General features: G+C 45.8%; 1 protein-coding gene and 2 long non-coding RNA genes across 3 annotated transcripts in view; 2 read left to right on the forward strand and 1 right to left on the reverse strand.

The window, feature by feature from the left end:
* Window positions 1-6631, reverse strand: part of Prp38 (pre-mRNA processing factor 38) — a 30515-nt gene extending 23884 nt beyond the window's left edge. The window contains exons 1-3 of the mRNA XM_070524998.1: window positions 6472-6631; window positions 6251-6410; window positions 3173-3294 (exon numbers count right to left, since the gene is read on the reverse strand). Coding sequence (XP_070381099.1) covers window positions 3173-3294; window positions 6251-6410; window positions 6472-6601 — 412 coding nt within the window. The 5' untranslated portion in view covers window positions 6602-6631. The remainder of the gene's footprint in view (window positions 1-3172; window positions 3295-6250; window positions 6411-6471) is intronic.
* Window positions 6632-6762: 131 nt separating this feature from the next.
* LOC139049490 (uncharacterized) lies at window positions 6763-10113 on the forward strand. Its single transcript, XR_011508343.1, has 3 exons — window positions 6763-8656; window positions 9606-9680; window positions 9745-10113. It is a non-coding gene; the product is annotated as an uncharacterized lncRNA (long non-coding RNA).
* Window positions 10114-11601: 1488 nt separating this feature from the next.
* LOC135914619 (uncharacterized) lies at window positions 11602-14623 on the forward strand. Its single transcript, XR_010568357.2, has 4 exons — window positions 11602-12288; window positions 13133-13167; window positions 14117-14191; window positions 14256-14623. It is a non-coding gene; the product is annotated as an uncharacterized lncRNA (long non-coding RNA).
* Window positions 14624-21129: the final 6506 nt, after the last annotated feature.

The raw sequence follows: 21129 nt of genomic DNA on the forward strand, positions 1-21129 counted from the left end.
TGGTGAAAAACCGTACCACTTTGACCCCTGCTACCATCTAGCACATAGAGCATGCGCAGCATAGAGCTATGCGCGCAGGCCACTCGTGTTCGGAGGGGTGGAAGGGCGACGGGAGAGAGCCGCACGAAGATGACTGGAAAATGTGTACGCAGCAGCTGTTGGAGGAAGCGGCCCATCGTGCAGCGGCTCGAATTTCTAGTGTTCTTTTTTCTTTTTTTCAAGTATTTCACATTTCACTACCTTTCGGATCAGATAGCCAGCAGCCAGACTTCATCGTTGCAATAGATAATGCGGCATCGGGGCATTTTAGTAAGTGGGTTATTTCACCATGGAAAACATACAGAAGTTGATGGGGCAGCAGCTTTTCATTGTTATAACCGATATATTGTTAAAACCAGTATCGTTATAAGTGGGTTCAACTGTACAACATACACTTGAATATATAAAAGACTATTCTTCTCACTTAGTTTGGTCTGCCTATATGTTATCAATGTAACCAATTCTGCTTTTAATAGACTGGTGGCTACAACAGACAAATTTTGGAGCAAATTTTGTCCACAATGTGTAAATACAACGTACTTTGCTGCAGCGACGTGTGTGTGCAGCAGTGCACTGCTTGCAAGTATTTCAGGCCCCTTGTGAAATTTGCTAAAATGCGCATTTTTTTTAAATGAACGTATACATTATCGGCAACCTTCTCACAATGGCATGCCGTGCAATGACACACTGTTGGCTAAGTGCCGAAGGTGCCGCCGGGATTAACCATCTTTGAACCGAAGCCTTAGCCCCTGGCGCTTCAAAAACGACCTCCGACGATCGCAAAATGCACCGTTTTTAGAACGCTTTATTTCTCATCACATCAATTTGCACAACAAGGAAGACATGCTGCTACTTGTCGTGCAGACTGCGAGACGCGTGACGTGGTCTCGCGTGCAGTGCAGCGGCAGCCAAATGCGGGCTCCCAGTTGAAGTTGCCTCATACTGCAGCTCTGGTTTGTGGTACAGATTTGACAGTGGCTGTTGCGTGTTGTAAACGATTAAATTAAGACATCGGCTTATATTACTAGGCCACTGTTTGTGAAGAACATGCAGTAGCCATCGTTTTTTTCATGGGCGGCTGCAATGTGCTCGAGCTGGGGGGTCGGCACAGCAGCACAGGCTGGCCGGCTTTTCGCTGTCGTGCCGGCTGTTCATTTTTCCCACTGTGCGGGTGTATATATCTCTCGTACAGGGAAACTGCAATTTGTCAGCTACAGGTGCCAGGAAAATGGCGGACAGGAAAATGCCATGTCACATGGTTGTACGATTACCACGTAAGACTGTTAATCTATAGTTATTTATTTTAATTTTGTCGTTTTTCATTCGCTTAAGGGTTACACTGTGGTATATATAAAGTTCTGTCATTTAACAACATACCACGACCCTAATTTTGGATAGAACGGACTTTGGATACAACAGACTTTTTTCTTTTTCACTGGATTATCATGGTCCGTTGCAATGAGCATCGACTGTATTAACAGTTGCCATGTGAAAAGTCATATTAAAGAACTGCGGTATGTCCCAACACCAGGAGACCAAGAAAGGAGAGTGCACATTTGGTCTACTGGCCTCGCTGGCAAGAATGATTGCACACCTACTGTTATACCTGTGTTGGAATGTTGGCCTCTCATGGGATAAGGAAGAAATGTGCAGCTCAAGAGTTCTCAATGAAACAAAAAGATGGTTTGACAGATGCACTAATGTGGTCGTGATTATTGTATGGGAATGCATTGGAATGCACACTGTAATGGTGTGATACTGGACGACTGTGCAGACTCCAGATGTCCTGAGGATAAAGTTGACGAAATACCTTGCTGCCACTTTCCCCTAAAATTGGCTTGAACATACGCCCTTGGCGGTCGCGCTCAGTGTTTTGGAGTAGCTTGAGTGCAATTTGAGGCATTTCTACGGTTTTGATGCGATGAGTCACAAATGCAACACTTTGGCACAATTGGTGCAGCTGTACATCCCCTGAACAGTCCATGATTCCTTGGCAGCCTCCCTTAAACGTCCCAAGTACAGTAGAACCTCATTAAAACATTTGGGAAAAACCACAAGAAAAAACTTGTCGACCGGGAAAACCTACAATGCGAAGTAACATAAGAAATTCGATAAACTCGACTATTGTTGACATCCACGTAATGCGAAGAGACGCATGGATTGTTGCGGCATGAGAGGCCAATGCGTGTCAAGGTGCTGGTGCTCCAACGGCCCAAGAGACATTTTGTTGTTTTCCTATTGCATGGTGCTTTAACATGGGGACGGAAAACCGTGGCAAGATCGAGCTGGTGGGCACCGTTTCCTGCCGCCAGTAGCGGGGAACAGTGGCACGTTTGGATTATCACCTACTAAAAGCATGCTGTAGGCTACCAATGGCACTACGCACCACACACTGCAAAACAAATAGGCAATGATGCATATCGTAATAGGATTGCCAGTGACAGCTGTGAATGCGTCATGTGACGACCCTTAGGAAGGTTTGCTGGTATCGAAATGAGAAACTGAGTGCACGCCGGCATTTAGGCGTGAGACGGGCTGGGTGAGTGTTGCGGTGAAGCTGCTATGGCAGGCAGCTACATACTGTTCTCGATCACGCGCGTCTCACACATTTTTTTTCTGTTTATATGGGATCTAGCAGCATGGAAACGTATCAGAGGATGGCAGTTTGGTGACATATTGAATATTGGTGCCAAAAAATTGTGTTTTCCAAGAATGTATGAATCAGCCAAAAATGAGCCTAACTCTATTGGGTCATCTTTTGTGTTGCCGATTGTGAACGTTGGCACCGGGAAAATGTACATAATGGGAACATATCAATGAAGTTCTATGGTGTATCGAGCCCATGAAAGACACCGCACTGAAACTTATAGTAATGGTTACCCAAGGTTCTTTTCGATTCACCCAACACTCGGTACATGAGTGTCTTTACACGTGGCCTCCAATTCAATGCTGTAACAACAGGTATTAAAAGCCCACAAACTCAGCAACAACTACTAAGCAACAGCTGTGCAGTTTTTCTCATTCAATTACAAGTACTTCTCTGATTTTGTTCACGCTGATCCCCACTGGGGAGAAAAAAATGTTTCATCAAAGCCTTGTGGCAGCGCTATCCTACATGTAGGGGTTCACTCACCACCATCCCGATTTTGACGGCGGAGCTGGCGGTAATCGTTGTACAGGGGCTCCAGGTACTTGTAACAGTCGAGTGAGCTGCCCACAAGACGCATGTAGTTGGCACCCAGGGCCCGCACATACCTGCAAGAGCAGCCATAAAATGACAAAGGTGCAAATGGCCATCTACATGCTCCTTTAAAGGGACACTAAAAAACAGCTATGCATCAAATTAGACTGGTAAGGTTATTTTCCAAAGCTCTATATTAATTCAGCAGTAAAAGGTTGATTATTGCTGATCAAAATGAAGGCCACTCTTGCCTTTTTTTTTGCTTCCTCACCAGAGCCTCAGCACCAGTACTTCAGTGCAATGTCCCAAATCAAAGTATCTTCTCGTATATGAAGCATTCAAGTGCAGTAAAAGTTCTTAAAAGCTGCTGCACTGAGTCTATGACAGAGGAAGGCAAAAAACACAATATTTTGGAGGGGAATCCTGAAGATAATTTGATTATTCAGTATGTTGACCCTTTATTTATGATTTACAGAACTTTCTCTATAAGATGCTGTGAACAGCCACTCTGCTCTATACAGGGCGTGCCAATTATCGTGCACCAAGATTTTTAAGAATGAAAATGCTGCGTAGCTGGACAGAACTAAGGTAACATTGTTTGCCGTTGCTAAGAGATACTTCAGTTCCTGCATTCTGACTAATTCCATAATTGGTCTTAATTAGTTAATCAACTTCCCAAATATTATAATTTGATGAGAAGTGCCAACGAGAAAATTGTACAGCAACATGAAAAACTCCTGATACAGCTTTCTGTTAGTTAATACGTGCTACATAAGTGTTTTTTCGAGCATGAAAGAAGCCCGCCGTCTATGCGAGTGCCATCTATGCGAATATTCAAAATCCAATCTTAACAGTGTGCCACGGTGACGTTCAGTAGGTGGGGTGTTCTAGGCTCCACCCTGCTATGCCATAGCCTTCGCAGTGGAAGGCACTGAAGAAGGAGCGGAAGCACCGCAAAGGGGATCACAGGCAATCTTTGATTCCTAATAACTGCACTTCTGCTGAACGCATTGAAGTACTTTTGCTGCAAAGTATTCTAAAACAGTCTGTTTTAACGTCAAATGCATTTCTCGACTTTGACAAAACATGGTTCAGGACCCCTTTAAAAGAACACTAAGATAGATCGATAGATTATACGTATGGTACAGTAACTTGGTCAATTTTATAAGTGGAAGCTTCTTATGCCAGAAAAAAAGCAAGCAACTGAACAAAGGTGGGGAATCCCTGACTTAGTAGTACTTCTTGATCATTTCTTCCATTTTTGCATTTGTGAAAGACAAACTTGTGTTTCGTTTATGGTGCTACTTTTTCCTCACAGAACCACTGTTCTAATTTGTTTTTCTGGTGCAGAAATGAAATGACATATCACTCATCTGTGCCTTTGGAGGTCACTAATTGCATGTTCCACTGGTAGAGTTTAAGGGCTTTACACCACTCTTGCCATTTGGTTTACATTCGCTTGGTTTAAATCGAGCACTTGGACTACCTTCACCTCGGTCACTCAAAGTGCACCATGTTCCAGTTTAGAGCACTCGGAGGTGCTGTCACTTTCAAGCTGGGAGCACAAATGAGATCTGACAACCTCAGTCACATGACTTTTCCAATTCATCTGGGAGCAGCTGAATGTTCGGTTTGGCCCGTCTTTCTCTGGTTTCAATCTAGAGAGGGCTCCACATCACTGCAAACCAAGTTGGAGCATACTAGGAACCAGTCGAACGCAGTCAACTGTAGACATTTGGGAACCATGCCAGTGTCTGCCAAACGGCCTTTCTGCAACACATCTGATGCATCAGCAGCTGTCGAGAGCAGCAGTAGGCTGGAAAGGTGTCCTTTGGTTAATTGGCCCCATGTAAGTTTCCTTGTGAGGCATGAGGCTTCTCTATTTTTCTCTTTCTCAAGCAATGCACTCACGGACAGGCATGGGGATGCGCTTCTGTTTTGAAAGTAGTATCATTGGAACTGATGTTGCTGACACCAGCCGAGTGCCACTAGACTGATATCATTTCGTGCCGCTTGGCTGTGTGCTTTGCATGTGTGGCAAAGAAAGCATAGTGTGGCACAAGAAAATTGACATGCTGTCGAAAAACAAGAGTATTTTCAGGCCTAGCGCTGCTCTTGACGGCACGTATTGCACCACTAGCAAATGCGGAGAGGCAGCTTGGCATGGGCTTCCGCGATGCGTAAATTTTTGGAGTCTGACCTATATTTTTTGCTCCTGTTCGACCACTCAAATCTGACTTTCTCATTTGCGAGCCGATAGGGCAGTTGAGACTTGATCAGAAACGTAGATAAACAGCATCACATTTATTATTCTCCTGCAGGTGGTCTGCGCTGCTGTTGATGTCATGGCAAGAATGCATACAGTGGTGCTAGCATAGCAAGATTTGTTTCAGGAGAGAAGAGGCCCTACGTAATCTGAAATCGTTACATTTCTTGCAGTCAACAAAGCACAGGCCTTGCACGTAAGGTGCTGAACGCATGAGCAATATGCATAGAACACTTGTGCAACAATTCTTATAGAATGCCCAATGTATGCAATACGTACTGCAGGTGAAAAGGGGGACTGCGATCGAAAGTATATAGGGGCGATCATTCATGGGCACGAACAGCGCAATAAAAAAAAATGGACTACAGAGTTCCGAAAGATCAGTGACAACGCGGTAGCTTGTGTTAACGGCTCCGTAGTCTGCACACTGTGACCAAGTATTGCTAGAATGCATACGAAACTGCTGTCCCAAAGTGTTCCATAACTAGCGTCACCTATGACTACTATGGCACTACCGAAACCCGTGTCAGCGGCATTTCGTGCAACGAGTACAGCACGAAGCCAGCGCTGGCGACATTCCGATCTCATGAACACTTTATGATCTAAGCATTCACCGTACAGCCAGAAAATCTCTTAGCCAGGAACACGCCTTCACAACCACGGATTGCTAATTACAAACACCAAAGCCAGAGCACTTCAGTTATGCCGTTGGTGGCACTTTAATGATACGAATGCTAACTCAGCGCTAGCCGCGACAGCCTTACTTGAACTCATCCTGACGGATGAACTCCACAACTATGTCCTTCTCGGGTTGGATCTGCAGCATTTTGAGGAGCAAGCACAGGAACGGCGCTGGCTTTACGTTGCCGCCGAAAACACCACCGATGAACCGCAGCTCCATCGCCTTGTCGACCAGCAGTTCGGCTGCAAACACCGAAACGCGAGTTGTACAACGTGGCGCATTCACAAAGCCGAGGAAGCGTACCTGTTAGGGCGAAGCATTCTTCTTTCCAGTATCGGGAATCGTAGATGCGCGATCTGATGATCTTCTCCACCAAATACTGTGGGTTTGTACCGCGCACCGATTGCGCGTCCTTCACCGTGCGATTCGCCATCTTGTTTGGCGTGCGTTGTGTTTCGGTGATTATCCGCTGTGCCACCGGCGCGCAGTACGCTCTAGCGATGTAATTATAATGGCATAGCAATTTTTCATTTTTATTTATTATCTTTTTTTTTTTGCTGCTTGTAATTGTTTTTGGCGCCTGTTGTACAGAACAGCATGACCTTAGAGATGTGTTTTTCATTTTTTTTTTTAAGGAGCTGCCACTGAGTTACTTGATGGGGCAGATGTACGGAGGCGTACGTTTTTCCTCGAACATACATTTACAAAAAGTTTCGCGCTTACCACAACTCTGTTCCACAAATTCCACAAATTTTGCAGAAATGTACGTTGTTACTTGCTTGAATTGGCTATTTCTGACTAGAGTGTACAAATACGGTTGAATGCATGGTTGTGTGCATAGAGTTAGTAGAACAACTCTAGAGGAAAAGCTGGGCCGGAAACATAGAGTTAGTAGAACAACTCTAGAGGAAAAGCTGGGCCGGAAAAGTGGGAACCTCTAGGGCGCCGCCCTGTTGCTACTGGTCAATGTGGCCAGCGCAATTACTATTGAAAGAGCTGAGAACACGTACAGGTCACCTTATGCTTTGTCACCTAAAAACGCATACCTGATGGCTTTATGAAGGTGGTACGTTAATATTAAGTTTACAGAAAGCGATCGCTAAGTCCGTGACTTATGTAAATCACGATGTACGCATTCATGCAATAAAGGATGACGCGAATTTCGGTTTCGAATCTGTTTTTTGGATGCGTAGTAGTTTCGTTTGACATGCGATCGCGCGTCGACATCGGACGCTATGACACACTCGTGCCTTATGTGCCACCGAAGCACCGAAGTGGTCTGGCATATACCTTCACATGTAAGTAAACGAATTTATCTCCTTGTTGAGAATATCACGCGAGTAGGCAGCTCTTGTGGTACATCACAATCGTTCGAGAAGCGTCACAGTAGAGCATTTTTCTGCATGCGGAGCGGTGTTTTTATTTGCAGGTTTCCCTTCAGTAGGAAATTGCTGGACAGGCGGACCAGCGCACCGGAATTGTACTGGCGAAGCCACAAGCAACTCAAAGAATCTGTTTAATTGTTGCACGTTGAACAATCATGATTCTACAAAGGCCACAGCAGAAAAACAGCCTGATGACCGAGTATTTCTGTGCCACGAAGTAATCAAGAGGCGAGTGCCTAATGCGGACGAAATAGAGTGCATCGAGACTTAGAACGACAGAAAGCTGAGCTAGTTCGTAAGGATTCATTATGCAAAACAGAGGTGAGGCGTGCAGACAGGACACAAGAGTAGAGAAGTGGGCGGCGCGCGTGTTGTTTGCTTGTAAATACTCTACTCTTGTTTCCTGTCTGCACGCCTCACCTCCGTTTTGCATAACGAGTGCATCAAGCCACATATTAATAGCTTAGGCGTTTTATTAACTGTGCAATATTTTCAACACTTCCTTGCATGCCATTTCATGTGGCATATATTTTCTGGTCACAAATTTGTGCAGCGAATCTATTTGCATGATCGACTCCGGGCCTGTGGGACCGTTCACTTGCACTTGATGCTGAGTCTTTTACATGTACCCATAAACTGCAGATATGCACATCAGATCCCTGCGAGCACTTTCAAAATTCAATTATTTTCGACAACAGGCACATATGCAATACTGACATAATCCGGAATACCACTAAGCAGCTGGGACACATTTTTGTTGACCATACTCGCAGGTAAAATAAGTACATCATGTGGACAGCTCCAGCTCATTTTCCTTAAGTCAGTGTGTACAAGGGTTATGCAAAAATAATTTTTTTCTCGCGCACCGATTATTTTGCTTTATAAGCAAGAGAACCCACCACGTTAGTGTAACGTATCTTGTACATCACACTAATATGTGCTTTCATTTACCAAGTGAGATGAGTTACTTTTATGGCTCATTCAGTCATATCACACTGCAAGCTGCATTCATCAATCTTCAATGGGATTTTGCAAATGTTTAATGAAACATGTTTCCCTTTTATGCAGATATGCAATGGCAAGCCCTTCCGTGTGTTCCAAAGGTAAAATTTAAGCTCTAAATTAAAGAAGACATTTCTAGTCAGAAACAAGCAAAAATAGTGAATGCAGAGCATCAGAAGCCCAAGGTACAGAAATTATGAGAAGTGTCGAATGATTTTAAGGAAAGAGTCGTATTTAAAAATGCAAGACCCTTTAGTGGAGGTCAAGCAAGTCAATATAGGTAGAATACTCTGCAAAATTATGCGAGTGAGGGGATGTCAAACAATGGGTCAGGAAATGCATTGTTTTTCTGCAAAACAAAAGCTGATTGCCATTACATAAGTCACTTTAGCATCATGATAAATCCAGAAATAAACCAAAAAACAAGACACGCAAAAATAAACAAAACATTTAATGATATTTCAGCAGAACTTTTTGTTGGGCTAGTTGGTGCATATTACTGAAGTACTATAGCGCCAAACAGACGACACAAAAAGAAGAGACACGGACATAAGCGCTCGTCCGTGTCTCTTCTTGTGTCGTCTGTTAGGCGCTATAGTACTTCAGCCATTTAATGATGCTCTCTCCACACTGGGATAAATAAAAACAAACACATCACATCTAATGTGGACATATCAGATGCCTTGTGAAACATAAAGGAACAATTCAGTTTTGAGCTATGGCACTTGCCGCATAGATGTGGGGGGGCCTTGCACCAATAGTGATAGTTACCACTGCATTTAGAAATTGAAAGCATTCGTGCAGACAAGGATGATTCTTTATATTTTTGGCTACCACTTCAAGTGCCTCCACCAAGTGTTACAATGCTGCACGCAGCCATACTAAGGATCTCGCAACAACACCTGCAGGTAAAAAGCAGAAGCAGTCAAAGTGCTGGTGTGTTCTGGACACTATGTTTGAAAACTTTTAGGCAAGAAGAGTGCAAGAAGCAGACATAACTGCATTTATTTCCATAATTCCCCATTTAAATGGCCTTTTCTTTTTGCTTAGACAATGCCTACGCCTAGCCACAGCAGCTCCCTCATACAGACTCCGCAAACCAAGAGGCCGTGGAGGCAAATGCAGGTAAGAGGCAATAAGCAATAGCACTGGTATCGACATTCATCTAATTTCTTTTTATTTCGTTTAGGCAGCCAGCACACCTCGAACAGCCACCTTGACTGCGGGGGTGTCACCCTAGTCGCCAAGGAAACATTTGAGGGAAAGTGACAGGCAATGTGAACAGCCACTCCTCCATGTAAACAATACTCTTTCTCTCGGATGACTCCTACGCCTCACCACGCCAGCACACTTGTGCACAAAGATGCCGCAGAGGCACGTGCAGGTCAGAGGCAAGAAGCAGTGGCACTGGTGTCGACATTTACCCAATTTCTTTTTCTTACACTGAGGCAGCCAGCACACCTCGACTGCGGGTATGTTAGTTGATCCCTGTTGTACATGTGCTCATAATAAACTTCAGTAAACTTGAACTTCATAATAAACGTGAAGGCAAATGGTACATTGATGCATTGTATTTTTGAACATTTATTGTACACATACAATAATGTTATACTTTGCAGTGCTACAGAGCGTATTTTGAAGCTTCCCCCTATATTTTGCACCTTTAATTACGTATGTGTTGTGTGGCCCTCAATGCAGTTCATGTTGTAGCAGCTGCTTTGTCTGTGTATCGCACATTGGCTTAAGCTCGTGATATCCACATACTTCTCTCACATATACAAAATAAAGTTCTATGTAGTCCTCAGTGTTACAACAAAAAATGAAAGTAAACAATCCGATCGTGGAATTATGTTTATTACAGTGATTCCTACGACAGTTACTGACAAGTTGACAACTTGAACTGGTCAATCGGTCCACAGCCTCCTCTATTTTTCAAAAATAAAGGAGGCTATGATCCGTCATGGCAAGGAATTGCATGTATACATAAAAAAAAGGGGGTATGTGTGTGTTTGTAGTGGGGGTATAGGATTAGGGCGGTACGAAAAAATGTACCAACACCGTCCTCTAGACCCATTCCGTTGAGGTACCGTAACAAAGTGTATTATGCATAAAGTTCATACAACCAACTCTGATATTACTACAGACGCCAGGCGACGCGAGCTACATTTGTCATGACGCATTCGCGACTGCACCGGATGCCCTCCACATTATTCTCGTTAATCGTGCTCACTGCGCCGAGGCAAAAGAAAGACCATGGGCGCAGGTGCCTTTAAAGTATCTCGACCTTGCGAGGCACGGCTGCGCGTGCCAGGGGAGCTGTCCGTGCGAACACTCCCTGGCACACACCTGCCTCGGCGGCCCCAACCTACGTACCGTTCTGCTTCGAGCTTTGATCCCCCCACTGTCCCTCGGGTGCCCTGGAGTTCCTGCGCCGCCTGCTCTACTACCATCTCAGGTGCTCTCCTGAGACTTCCGTTTGTCGGTTACATGTGCCCTACAGCTGGATCATTACTTATAATAATAAAAAACCCGATCTATCGTCACGACGATAGATCGCGAAAGCGGCTTTTGCAACATACCGCGCCCGTGCGAAGATAATTACGGAACGCCAACGAGGAATCTGACCACAGCTTCGAGCTCGTAACGTCGTCGAGTGACACTCCTGCAACAGGCGTGACCGCTGAAAACCGCATACCGCCAGAAGCTTGAACAGGATCATCCCTCGGTTGCATAACTGCCAGCTCTACGGCCAACATGGACCACACCCACACCATCCCGCAACATAGAATAAAGAACCGACTTATGAAGCCCAAACACACGGCTGCACGCACACATCACAACACTTCAAGCGAGACGCCATGCTGCTACGCTGCTACTGTTGCCGGATTAAAACTGACTACTGTCACCAAGTCTAGCAAGCGTCTCAGGAGCTGGCAACCTCGGCGCGTAGCAACATGGCGGCGCTCTTGAGGTTCCCGATTTTAATGCATGGGCCCTATGGGTAGCTTGTCCTCTAGAGTCAGTATAGTAACTCTATGGCCGGAAAAGTGGGAACCTCTAGGGCGCCGCCCTGTTGCTACTGGTCAATGTGGCCAGCGCAATTACTATTGAAAGAGCTGAGAACACGTACAGGTCACCTTATGCTTTGTCACCTAAAAACGCATACCTGATGGCTTTATGAAGGTGGTACGTTAATATTAAGTTTACAGAAAGCGATCGCTAAGTCCGTGACTTATGTAAATCACGATGTACACATTCATGCAATAAAGGATGACGCGAATTTCGGTTTCGAATCTGTTTTTTGGATGCGTAGTAGTTTCGTTTGACATGCGATCGCGCGTCGACATCGGACGCTATGACACACTCGTGCCTTATGTGCCACCGAAGCCCCGAAGTGGTCTGGCATATACCTTCACATGTAAGTAAACGAATTTATCTCCTTGTTGAGAATATCACGCGAGTAGGCAGCTCTTGTGGTACATCACAATCGTTCGAGAAGCGTCACAGTAGAGCATTTTTCTGCATGCGGAGCGGTGTTTTTATTTGCAGGTTTCCCTTCAGTAGGAAATTGCTGGACAGGCGGACCAGCGCACCGGAATTGTACTGGCGAAGCCACAAGCAACTCAAAGAATCTGTTTAATTGTTGCACTTTGAACAATCATGCTTCTACAAAGGCCACAGCAGAAAAACAGCCTGATGACCGAGTATTTCTGTGCCACGCAGTAATCAAGAGGCGAGTGCCTAATGCGGACGAAATAGAGTGCATCGAGACTTAGAACGACAGAAAGCTGAGCTAGTTCGTAAGGATTCATTATGCAAAACAGAGGTGAGGCGTGCAGACAGGACACAATTAAGAGTAGAGAAGTGGGCGGCGCGCGTGTTGTTTGCTTGTAAATACTCTACTCTTGTTTCCTGTCTGCACGCCTCACCTCCGTTTTGCATAACGAGTGCATCAAGCCACATATTAATAGCTTAGGCGTTTTATTAACTGTGCAATATTTTCAACACTTCCTTGCATGCCATTTCATGTGGCATATCTTTTCTGGTCACAAATTTGTGCAGCGAATCTATTTGCATGATCGACTCCGGGCCTGTGGGACCGTTCACTTGCACTTGATGCTGAGTCTTTTACATGTACCCATAAACTGCAGATATGCACATCAGATCCCTGGGAGCACTTTCAAAATTCAATTATTTTCGACAACAGGCACATATGCAATACTGACATAATCCGGAATACCACTAAGCAGCTGGGACACATTTTTGTTGACCGTACTCGCAGGTAAAATGAGTACATCATGCGGACAGCTCCAGCTCATTTTCCTTAAGTCAGTGTGTACAAGGGTTATGCAAAAATAATTTTTTTCTCGTGCACCGATTATTTTGCTTCATAAGCAAGAGAACACATCACGTTAGTGTAACGTATCTTGTGCATCACACTAATATGTGCTTTCATTTACCAAGTGAGATGAGTTACTTTTATGGCTCATTCAGTCATATCACACTGCAAGCTGCATTCATCAATCTTCAATGGGATTTTGCAAATGTTTAATGAAACATGTTTCCCTTTTATGCAGATATGCAATGGCAAGCCCTTCCGTGTGTTCCAAAGGTAAAATTTAAGCTCTAAATTAAAGAAGACATTTCTAGTCAGAAACAAGCAAAAATAGTGAATGCAGAGTATCAGAAGCCCAAGGTACAGAAATTATGAGAAGTGTCGAATGATTTTAAGGAAAGAGTCGTATTTAAAAATGCAAGACCCTTTAGTGGAGGTCAAGCAAGTCAATATAGGTAGAATACTCTGCAAAATTATGCGAGTGAGGGGATGTCAAACAATGGGTCAGGAAATGCATTGTTTTTCTGCAAAACAAAAGCTGATTGCCATTACATAAGTCACTTTAGCATCATGATAAATTCAGAAATAAACCAAAAAACAAGACACGCAAAAATAAACAAAACATTTAATGATATTTCAGCAGAACTTTTTGTTGGGCTAGTTGGTGCATATTACTGAAGTACTATAGCGCCAAACAGACGACACAAGAAGAAGAGACACGGACATAAGCGCTCGTCCGTGTCTCTTCTTGTGTCGTCTGTTTGGCGCTATAGTACTTCAGCCATTTAATGATGCTCTCTCCACACTGGGATAAATAAAAACAAACACATCACATCTAATGTGGACATATCAGATGCCTTGTGAAACATAAAGGAACAATTCAGTTTCGAGCTATGGCACTTCCCGCATAGATGTGGGGGGGCCTTGCACCAATAGTGATAGTTACCACTGCATTTAGAAATTGAAAGCATTTGTGCAGACAAGGATGATTCTTTATATTTTTGGCTACCACTTCAAATGCCTCCACCAAGTGTTACAATGCTGCATGCAGCCATACTAAGGATCTCGCAACAACACCTGCAGGTAAAAAGCAGAAGCAGTCAAAGTGCTGGTGTGTTCTGGACACTATGTTTGAAAACTTTTAGGCAAGAAGAGTGCAAGAAGCAGACATAACTGCATTTATTTCCATAATTCCCCATTTAAATGGCCTTTTCTTTTTGCTTAGACAATGCCTACGCCTAGCCACAGCAGCTCCCTCATACAGACTCCGCAAACCAAGAGGCCGTGGAGGCAAATGCAGGTAAGAGGCAATAAGCAATAGCACTGGTATCGACATTCATCTAATTTCTTTTTATTTCGTTTAGGCAGCCAGCACACCTCGAACAGCCACCTTGACTGCGGGTGTGTCACCCTAGTCGCCAAGGAAACATTTGAGGGAAAGTGACAGGCAATGTGAACAGCCACTCCTCCATGTAAACAATACTCTTTCTCTCGGATGACTCCTACGCCTCACCACGCCAGCACACTTGTGCACAAAACGTGCAGGTCAGAGGCAAGAAGCAGTGGCACTGGTGTCGACATTTACCCAATTTCTTTTTCTTACACTGAGGCAGCCAGCACACCTCGAACAGCCACCTCGACTGCGGGTGTGTTAGTTGATCCCTCTTGTACATATGCTCATAATAAACTTCAGTAAACTTGAACTTCATAATAAACTTGAAGGCAAATGGTACATTGATGCATTGTATTTTTGAACATTTATTGTACACATACAATATATGTTATACTTTGCAGTGCTACAGAGCGTATTTTGAAGCTTCCCCCTATATTTTGCACCTTTAATTACGTATGTGTTGTGTGGCCCTCAATGCAGTTCATGTTGTAGCAGCTGCTTTGTCTGTGTATCGCACATTGGCTTAAGCTCGTGATATCCACATACTTCTCTCACATATACAAAATAAAGTTCTATGTAGTCCTCAGTGTTACAACAAAAAATGAAAGTAAACAATCCGATCGTGGAATTATGTTTATTACAGTGATTCCTACGACAGTTACTGACAAGTTGACAACTTGAACTGGTCAATCGGTCCATAGCCTCCTCTATTTTTCAAAAATAAAGGAGGCTATGATCCGTCATGGCAAGGAATTGTATGTATACATAAAAAAAAGGGGGTATGTGTGTGTTTGTAGTGGGGGTATAGGATTAGGGCGGTACGAAAAAATGTACCAACATCGTCCTCTAGACCCATTCCGTTGAGGTACCGTAACAAAACGTATTATGCATAAAGTTCATACAACCAACTCTGATATTACTACAGACGCCAGGCGACGCGAGCTACATTTGTCATGATGCATTCGCGACTGCACCGGATGCCCTCCACATTATTCTCGTTAATCGTGCTCACTGCGCCGAGGCAAAAGAAAGACCATGGGCGCAGGTGCCTTTAAAGTATCTCGACCTTGCGAGGCACGGCTGCGCGTGCCAGGGGAGCTGTCCGTGCGAACACTCCCTGGCACACACCTGCCTCGGCGGCCCCAACCTACGTACCGTTCTGCTTCGAGCTTTGATCCCCCCACTGTCCCTCGGGTGCCCTGGAGTTCCTGCGCCGCCTGCTCTACTACCATCTCAGGTGCTCTCCTGAGACTTCCGTTTGTCGGTTACATGTGCCCTACAGCTGGATCATTACTTATAATAATAAAAAACCCGATCTATCGTCACGACGATAGATCGCGAAAGCGGCTTTTGCAACATACCGCGCCCGTGCGAAGATAATTACGGAACGCCAACGAGGAATCTGACCACAGCTTCGAGCTCGTAACGTCGTCGAGTGACACTCCTGCAACAGGCGTGGCCGCTGAAAACCGCATACCGCCAGAAGCTTGAACAGGATCATCCCTCGGTTGCATAACTGCCAGCTCTACGGCCAACATGGACCACACCTACACCATCCCGCAACATAGAATAAAGAACCGACTTATGAAGCCCAAACACACGGCTGCACGCACACATCACAACACTTCAAGCGAGACGCCATGCTGTTACGCTGCTACTGTTGCCGGATTAAAACTGACTACTGTCACCAAGTCTAGAAAGCGTCTCAGGAGCTGGCAACCTCGGCGCGTAGCAACATGGCGGCGCTCTTGAGGTTCCCGATTTTAATGCATGGGCCCTATGGGTAGCTTGTCCTCTAGAGTCAGTATAGTAACTCTATGGTTGTGTGGGACGAGTGGCTGGAGTAGCGCATGCTTTGCAACATAGAGTTAGTACGAAAAATACCGCGGCAGCGCTGCGATCGAACTGGATTTAAAAACCCTCAATGTCTAAAAGTAGCGCCAACCATTTTCCTCCTCGTCCTTTCCCCTCCGCCGCTCGACGCAGCTAGGGTGTCTAGATAACGCAGCTTCGGCGCCGACTATGCCGACCCTGCCGTAGCAGGCGATGGCTAACGCCCTACCAGAGGAAATCCGCGGAAAATTTCGTGCGAGCCCTGCTAAGGAATTTTTGAGGCGAGATTTTACTTCGTCAGTCAGTAACTGGCCTCAATAATGCCGTGTTGTAACTGCACAATATAATAGACAAAATAACATTTATTTCAGGTGTAAAGCATGCACGCGTTGAGAGTTCGTGTTGCTGAAGCGCGACGCATGCACGCGGTGTGCGCAAACACGCGCGAATTACCAGAATTTAGGGTTTTCACTGCGGCGCTTCGGGACGTTAAAGATGTAAACCACCACAAACCAATTTAATCCATGTGGACGTGCATTGAAGCTGAACGATTGCATTCGTAAGCAGTGGCGTACCTAGGTCGTCTGGCACCCGGGGCCCATTGGTCTTCTGTCACCCCCCCCCCCCTCAGGCTGTAGTCGAGGAAGGCGAGGATATCAACAAGTTCCGGGTGTCTTCAGACGTGTATGACACCACCCACCCCCCCCTCTGGCCCCTTGCACCCGGGGCCCACGGCCCCCCGGCCCCCCCCTGTCGCTACGCCACTGTTCGTAAGCCTTATTGAGGCTTGCAAATACGTCGACAATGTGCTAACTTCTGGTGGAGCTGCAAATAGTTGCCTGAATAAAGTCGCTTCTATGCCACACGCCTAGTGCGGACGCGAGCACTTTCGTGGCAGAATATAAACTATGCAACAAAGCGAGCACTTTCGAAAAAAAGTCAACCTAAACATGCTAAAATCCGCGAACAGCATGGACACATACGCAAGCCACGAGGTAGGCGCAAACTAGGTTCAAGAGACGAGGTAATGAATGACTGTGGCACTTCACAAAGCCGTGCATTTTTTGCAACCTCCTTGAAGTCAGCCCACCCGACGCTTTTCTTCTCTGTTCCGGTTGGTTAACAAAAAAGCCTTTCGCACTCGTCTAGTTGGCTGCGGCAACCGAAGGTGCAGCAGCACGATATCGCAATGAAGTTCTATTACAGTCCATAACATACTTGATCTGATCCGCTAACGCACTCGGTCAATCGGTTTGCGCGTACTTTTGTCGCACTGTGTCGAAAATGGCGGTTGGAGCGCGCTGGAAAGAAAAAAAATTACAAAAGCGGAACGCGTGCTTCCGTGTGATGCGGATTGGCCAATGGGGGAGCGAAGGAGGTGGCGAGGAAGTAACGCCGGGGAGAGCGGGGAGAAGTGCACTACTTTTGAAATATTAAGGGGTTTTAAGTGTATGTTGGACCGCATCAAGGTCGCGCCGCTGAAAACTGTTGCCGATTATGCTCGGCGGGGTCGTTAGTAGTGCTTCGCGTGCTGCTGTTAGCGATTAGACCGCTCAAATTGTGTTCCTATTTACATCGAACGTGTATTTATATCTTAAATATAAATTCCCTTGTGATTTTATGCTGCACGATGATTGCGTGTGCATTGCGGCCACAGTGTCGGTGCACGAAAAAAATATTGTCCGCGTCGGAGGTCGTCAAGCGAAAAATCATTCCCAACTACAACCACGCCGGCCCTCCGCCTGGCGCAGAGTCGTTACTTAATAATTTGATATCCTAAAAGCAGAATGCGCCAGAAACATCCTAGAGTACGGCCTAAGCACAACTTATAGACATGATAGCGTTGGAGTTTAATTTGAAAAGATACCAGAAAACATAATTCTGTTACGTGGAAACTCAAACACATACCCCTTTTCTATAGCGTTTCTACCGTTCATAGAGAGGCGCGGCCGGCTCGGTTCCTTGCAACACCATCGCGCTCGCCTCCACGCATCCGCAGGATAGCTGCAGTGGCCGGGAAGCGTCACGAGCAGTCAGGGATCTTTGAATGCTATGGCGTTCCATTCTTAAAATCGAAGTTTAAGCGTCCTCCAGATTTTTGCAGTTGCCTTGAAGGACAATTATTTTGCTTGTTCTACAAGCAGCATCTGTCTCTCGTGTACATTCTTGCACGTGTAATTTTCGATCAGTAGCTCATGCGAAACGCAGACAAAAAAAAATACTGTAAGCTTGCTGCTTGCCGCTTTTACAAACGAAAATTCGGAGGACGCTTAAGCTTCGAAGGACCCCTCACCAGGTCCGGCCATGTTGAGCTGACAAGCATAGTGCATGCAGTGAGCGCTAACGATCGTGTCCGCTAAGTGTTACACCCCTGCGCGCCGCGGAAAGATCTGAAATTTCACATCTGCGCTTCTCACGGGCGCCGTGCTCCCAGCGCAAGAGTCGACGTATATCGCACAGAGGGTGAGGGGGCTTACTCCGCCCGGCCGGGTCGCTGCATCTTCAAAGCTATCTGCGACGGGTGCAGAGTCTGCACTGCGCTGTGTTTTCACAGCGTAGTTCGCGTTGAATCGAGAGGCTGCACGAAGGTCAATTCGCTCGCCGCTGCTGCCACGTTTCCTCACTGCAGCGTTTTGACAGCGAGTTTCTGCGGTGATCGAGCGAGATGCGTTAATCTTGGCTTGTGCATGTTTAATAATAATAATATTTGGGGTTTTACGTGCCAAAACCACTTTCTGATTATGAGGCACGCCGTAGTGGAGGACTCCGGAAATTTTGACCACCTGGGGTTCTTTAACGTGCACCTAAATCTAAGCACACGGGTGTTTTCGCATTTCGCCCCCATCGAAATGCGGCCGCCGTGGCCGGGATTCGATCCCGCGACCTCGTGCTCAGCAGCCCAACACCATAGCCACTGAGCAACCACGGCGGGTTTGTGCATGTTTGACACCTTGCTTGTTAATTTAGTTAGTATGCCTATGTTTACAAGTTTATACGGCCCATAAAGCTACTGTCCTTACTTCGTGTGGCTGTCCACTAATTTGCTATCGAAATCGATGCTTCGCCTTTCGCGCGAAACCGCGACTTTTTTCTTCAACAGCTTGGCCAACATGATCATGATGCCGTGTGGGTGAAGCAGCGCACTGAACAGGAAAAAGCGGAGAGAACACAAGGAAACACGACACTCGCTGCAACCGTAACTGCTTTATTAAAGAGCAAATACTTCATATTTATGTACTGCTTGTACGAAGGTGTGCTCTAAAAAAAAACCGAGCTTTTGCTATCACTTGCAACTTTGTAACAGAACAAGTGATCAGGCCAACAAGGCGGCCGTCATTCTTTATTACTGTTAGACCATGGGGATGGTCCTCTGTACAAATAGCACATACCCACCGTGGGGGATCGGCCAGAAATTGGGTGGTTTGGAGGAATATAATCAAAAAAAAATTTTCTGAGAAAAAACTGAAAAATGGCGAATATGTATTATGCTCGGTGTTCTAATTAATTATTATATTTGACTGTTTTAGGAAGGCAGCCGATTGAAATCAAGAATGAAGCTTCTTATAGCAGTGCAAACATTCTGGTGGATGTACCCCAATCGTTTCTGGTGTCCTGCACTGTGTACACAAAGGACATGGCGTCAAACCAGCCCTGTGTGTATAGAAATTTAGTGTCGGGATTACTGTTGCTAAAGACCCCCTCCCCTCACTTTGTCATCAGGAGCACCTTCCTCGCGTATTCGTCCTCGGCTAGGTTACACTTCCCCCCTTTTCTGCGTCACTCCTCTTGGGGCGATAACGAAGAACGTTGCTTATGGCCGCAAGCTCCAGCTGACCACTATTCATGTACCCCACAGTCTTGAGCACACCTTGTCGCACCGATAGCTTCACTACTTCAGAAGGTCCAAGAATCGTTGCTTCACTGGCCGGTAGTCTCTTCCGAACAAGCACAAGGTCTTGTAGTTTAGCGTCTGGTACCTTGGCACCGCGTGCCAAAGTGAAACTTCATGGATTTTCTATATCTGTATTCTCCTCGTATGTTTTGCAACGCTCCGTCAGCATTAGCTGCAATTCCAAGCTTTCAATTGTCTGCAGTTAGCTTTGGAACTTCACTATAGACGAGAAAACCATGGCCAGGCGGCGCTACTGCGCCTCTCCTGATAGCGCCCCAATGTGGAAACGCCAAGCAGCGCGGTCGCGTCGTGGCGTAGTCTCCGCTTCGTTTACGTTGTGCCGTCCGCGCTTTTCTTCGCTGCTCGTACTCACGGCGCTCCGTTTTCGACGGCAGCAGATCGCCTGCTTGCGCAACAGCGATGCAAACATTGCCGTGCGGTTTCAAGAAGGTTGCCGACGCCGACAGCTTTTTTTCGTGGCGGCAACCTCACGATAGGGGAGCGTCTGCTTCCGAATGTGTACGGCGTTGAACAAATTGTGGACGGTGATGTGAGAGTGAAAGCCAAGTGCGTGTCACAGGTGTCCGACAAGATCGTAGACGACGTCGAGTTAGAGGTACGCACCATGTTCAGAAATTTAGCCACTTTTATTTCAATTACACCATAAGCAACACTGGCAGCAGGAACTTCTGTTGTCATACTACTCGATCACTGCAGATCCATTGGGCTGCTTCTTGACGGTTCCGTCACTTCACAAAGGCATGTTCTGGAGTCTGTTTCACACGTGTCTTGCTGCTGCTCAAGAGCTGCGTCGCTGCAGTACGAAAGCACATGTTCCGGTGGTGCTGACTGCTGAGAAGACTGTTGTGATTGCCATTGGTCTGTTTGGCGCCGCTTCCATCTGCATCGCATATAAATGAAACATTATGTGTGCCTATTTGTTGTGGGGATTAAATTACTCCCAATAATATGTTTGCAAAGGTAACGTTCCTGTGATTGTGTGCATATATTATTCTACAAGAATGGTACCACTACAAGTTATGATACTTGCACACTTAGATACTTAGAAAGCATGGGCAAACAACAAACATAACGCGCACGTCTCGAGCGGCTGCTTTCC

Source organism: Dermacentor albipictus, chromosome 9, assembly GCF_038994185.2.
Source record: "Dermacentor albipictus isolate Rhodes 1998 colony chromosome 9, USDA_Dalb.pri_finalv2, whole genome shotgun sequence".
In the NCBI taxonomy this organism is placed as follows: Eukaryota; Metazoa; Arthropoda; class Arachnida; order Ixodida; family Ixodidae; genus Dermacentor; species Dermacentor albipictus.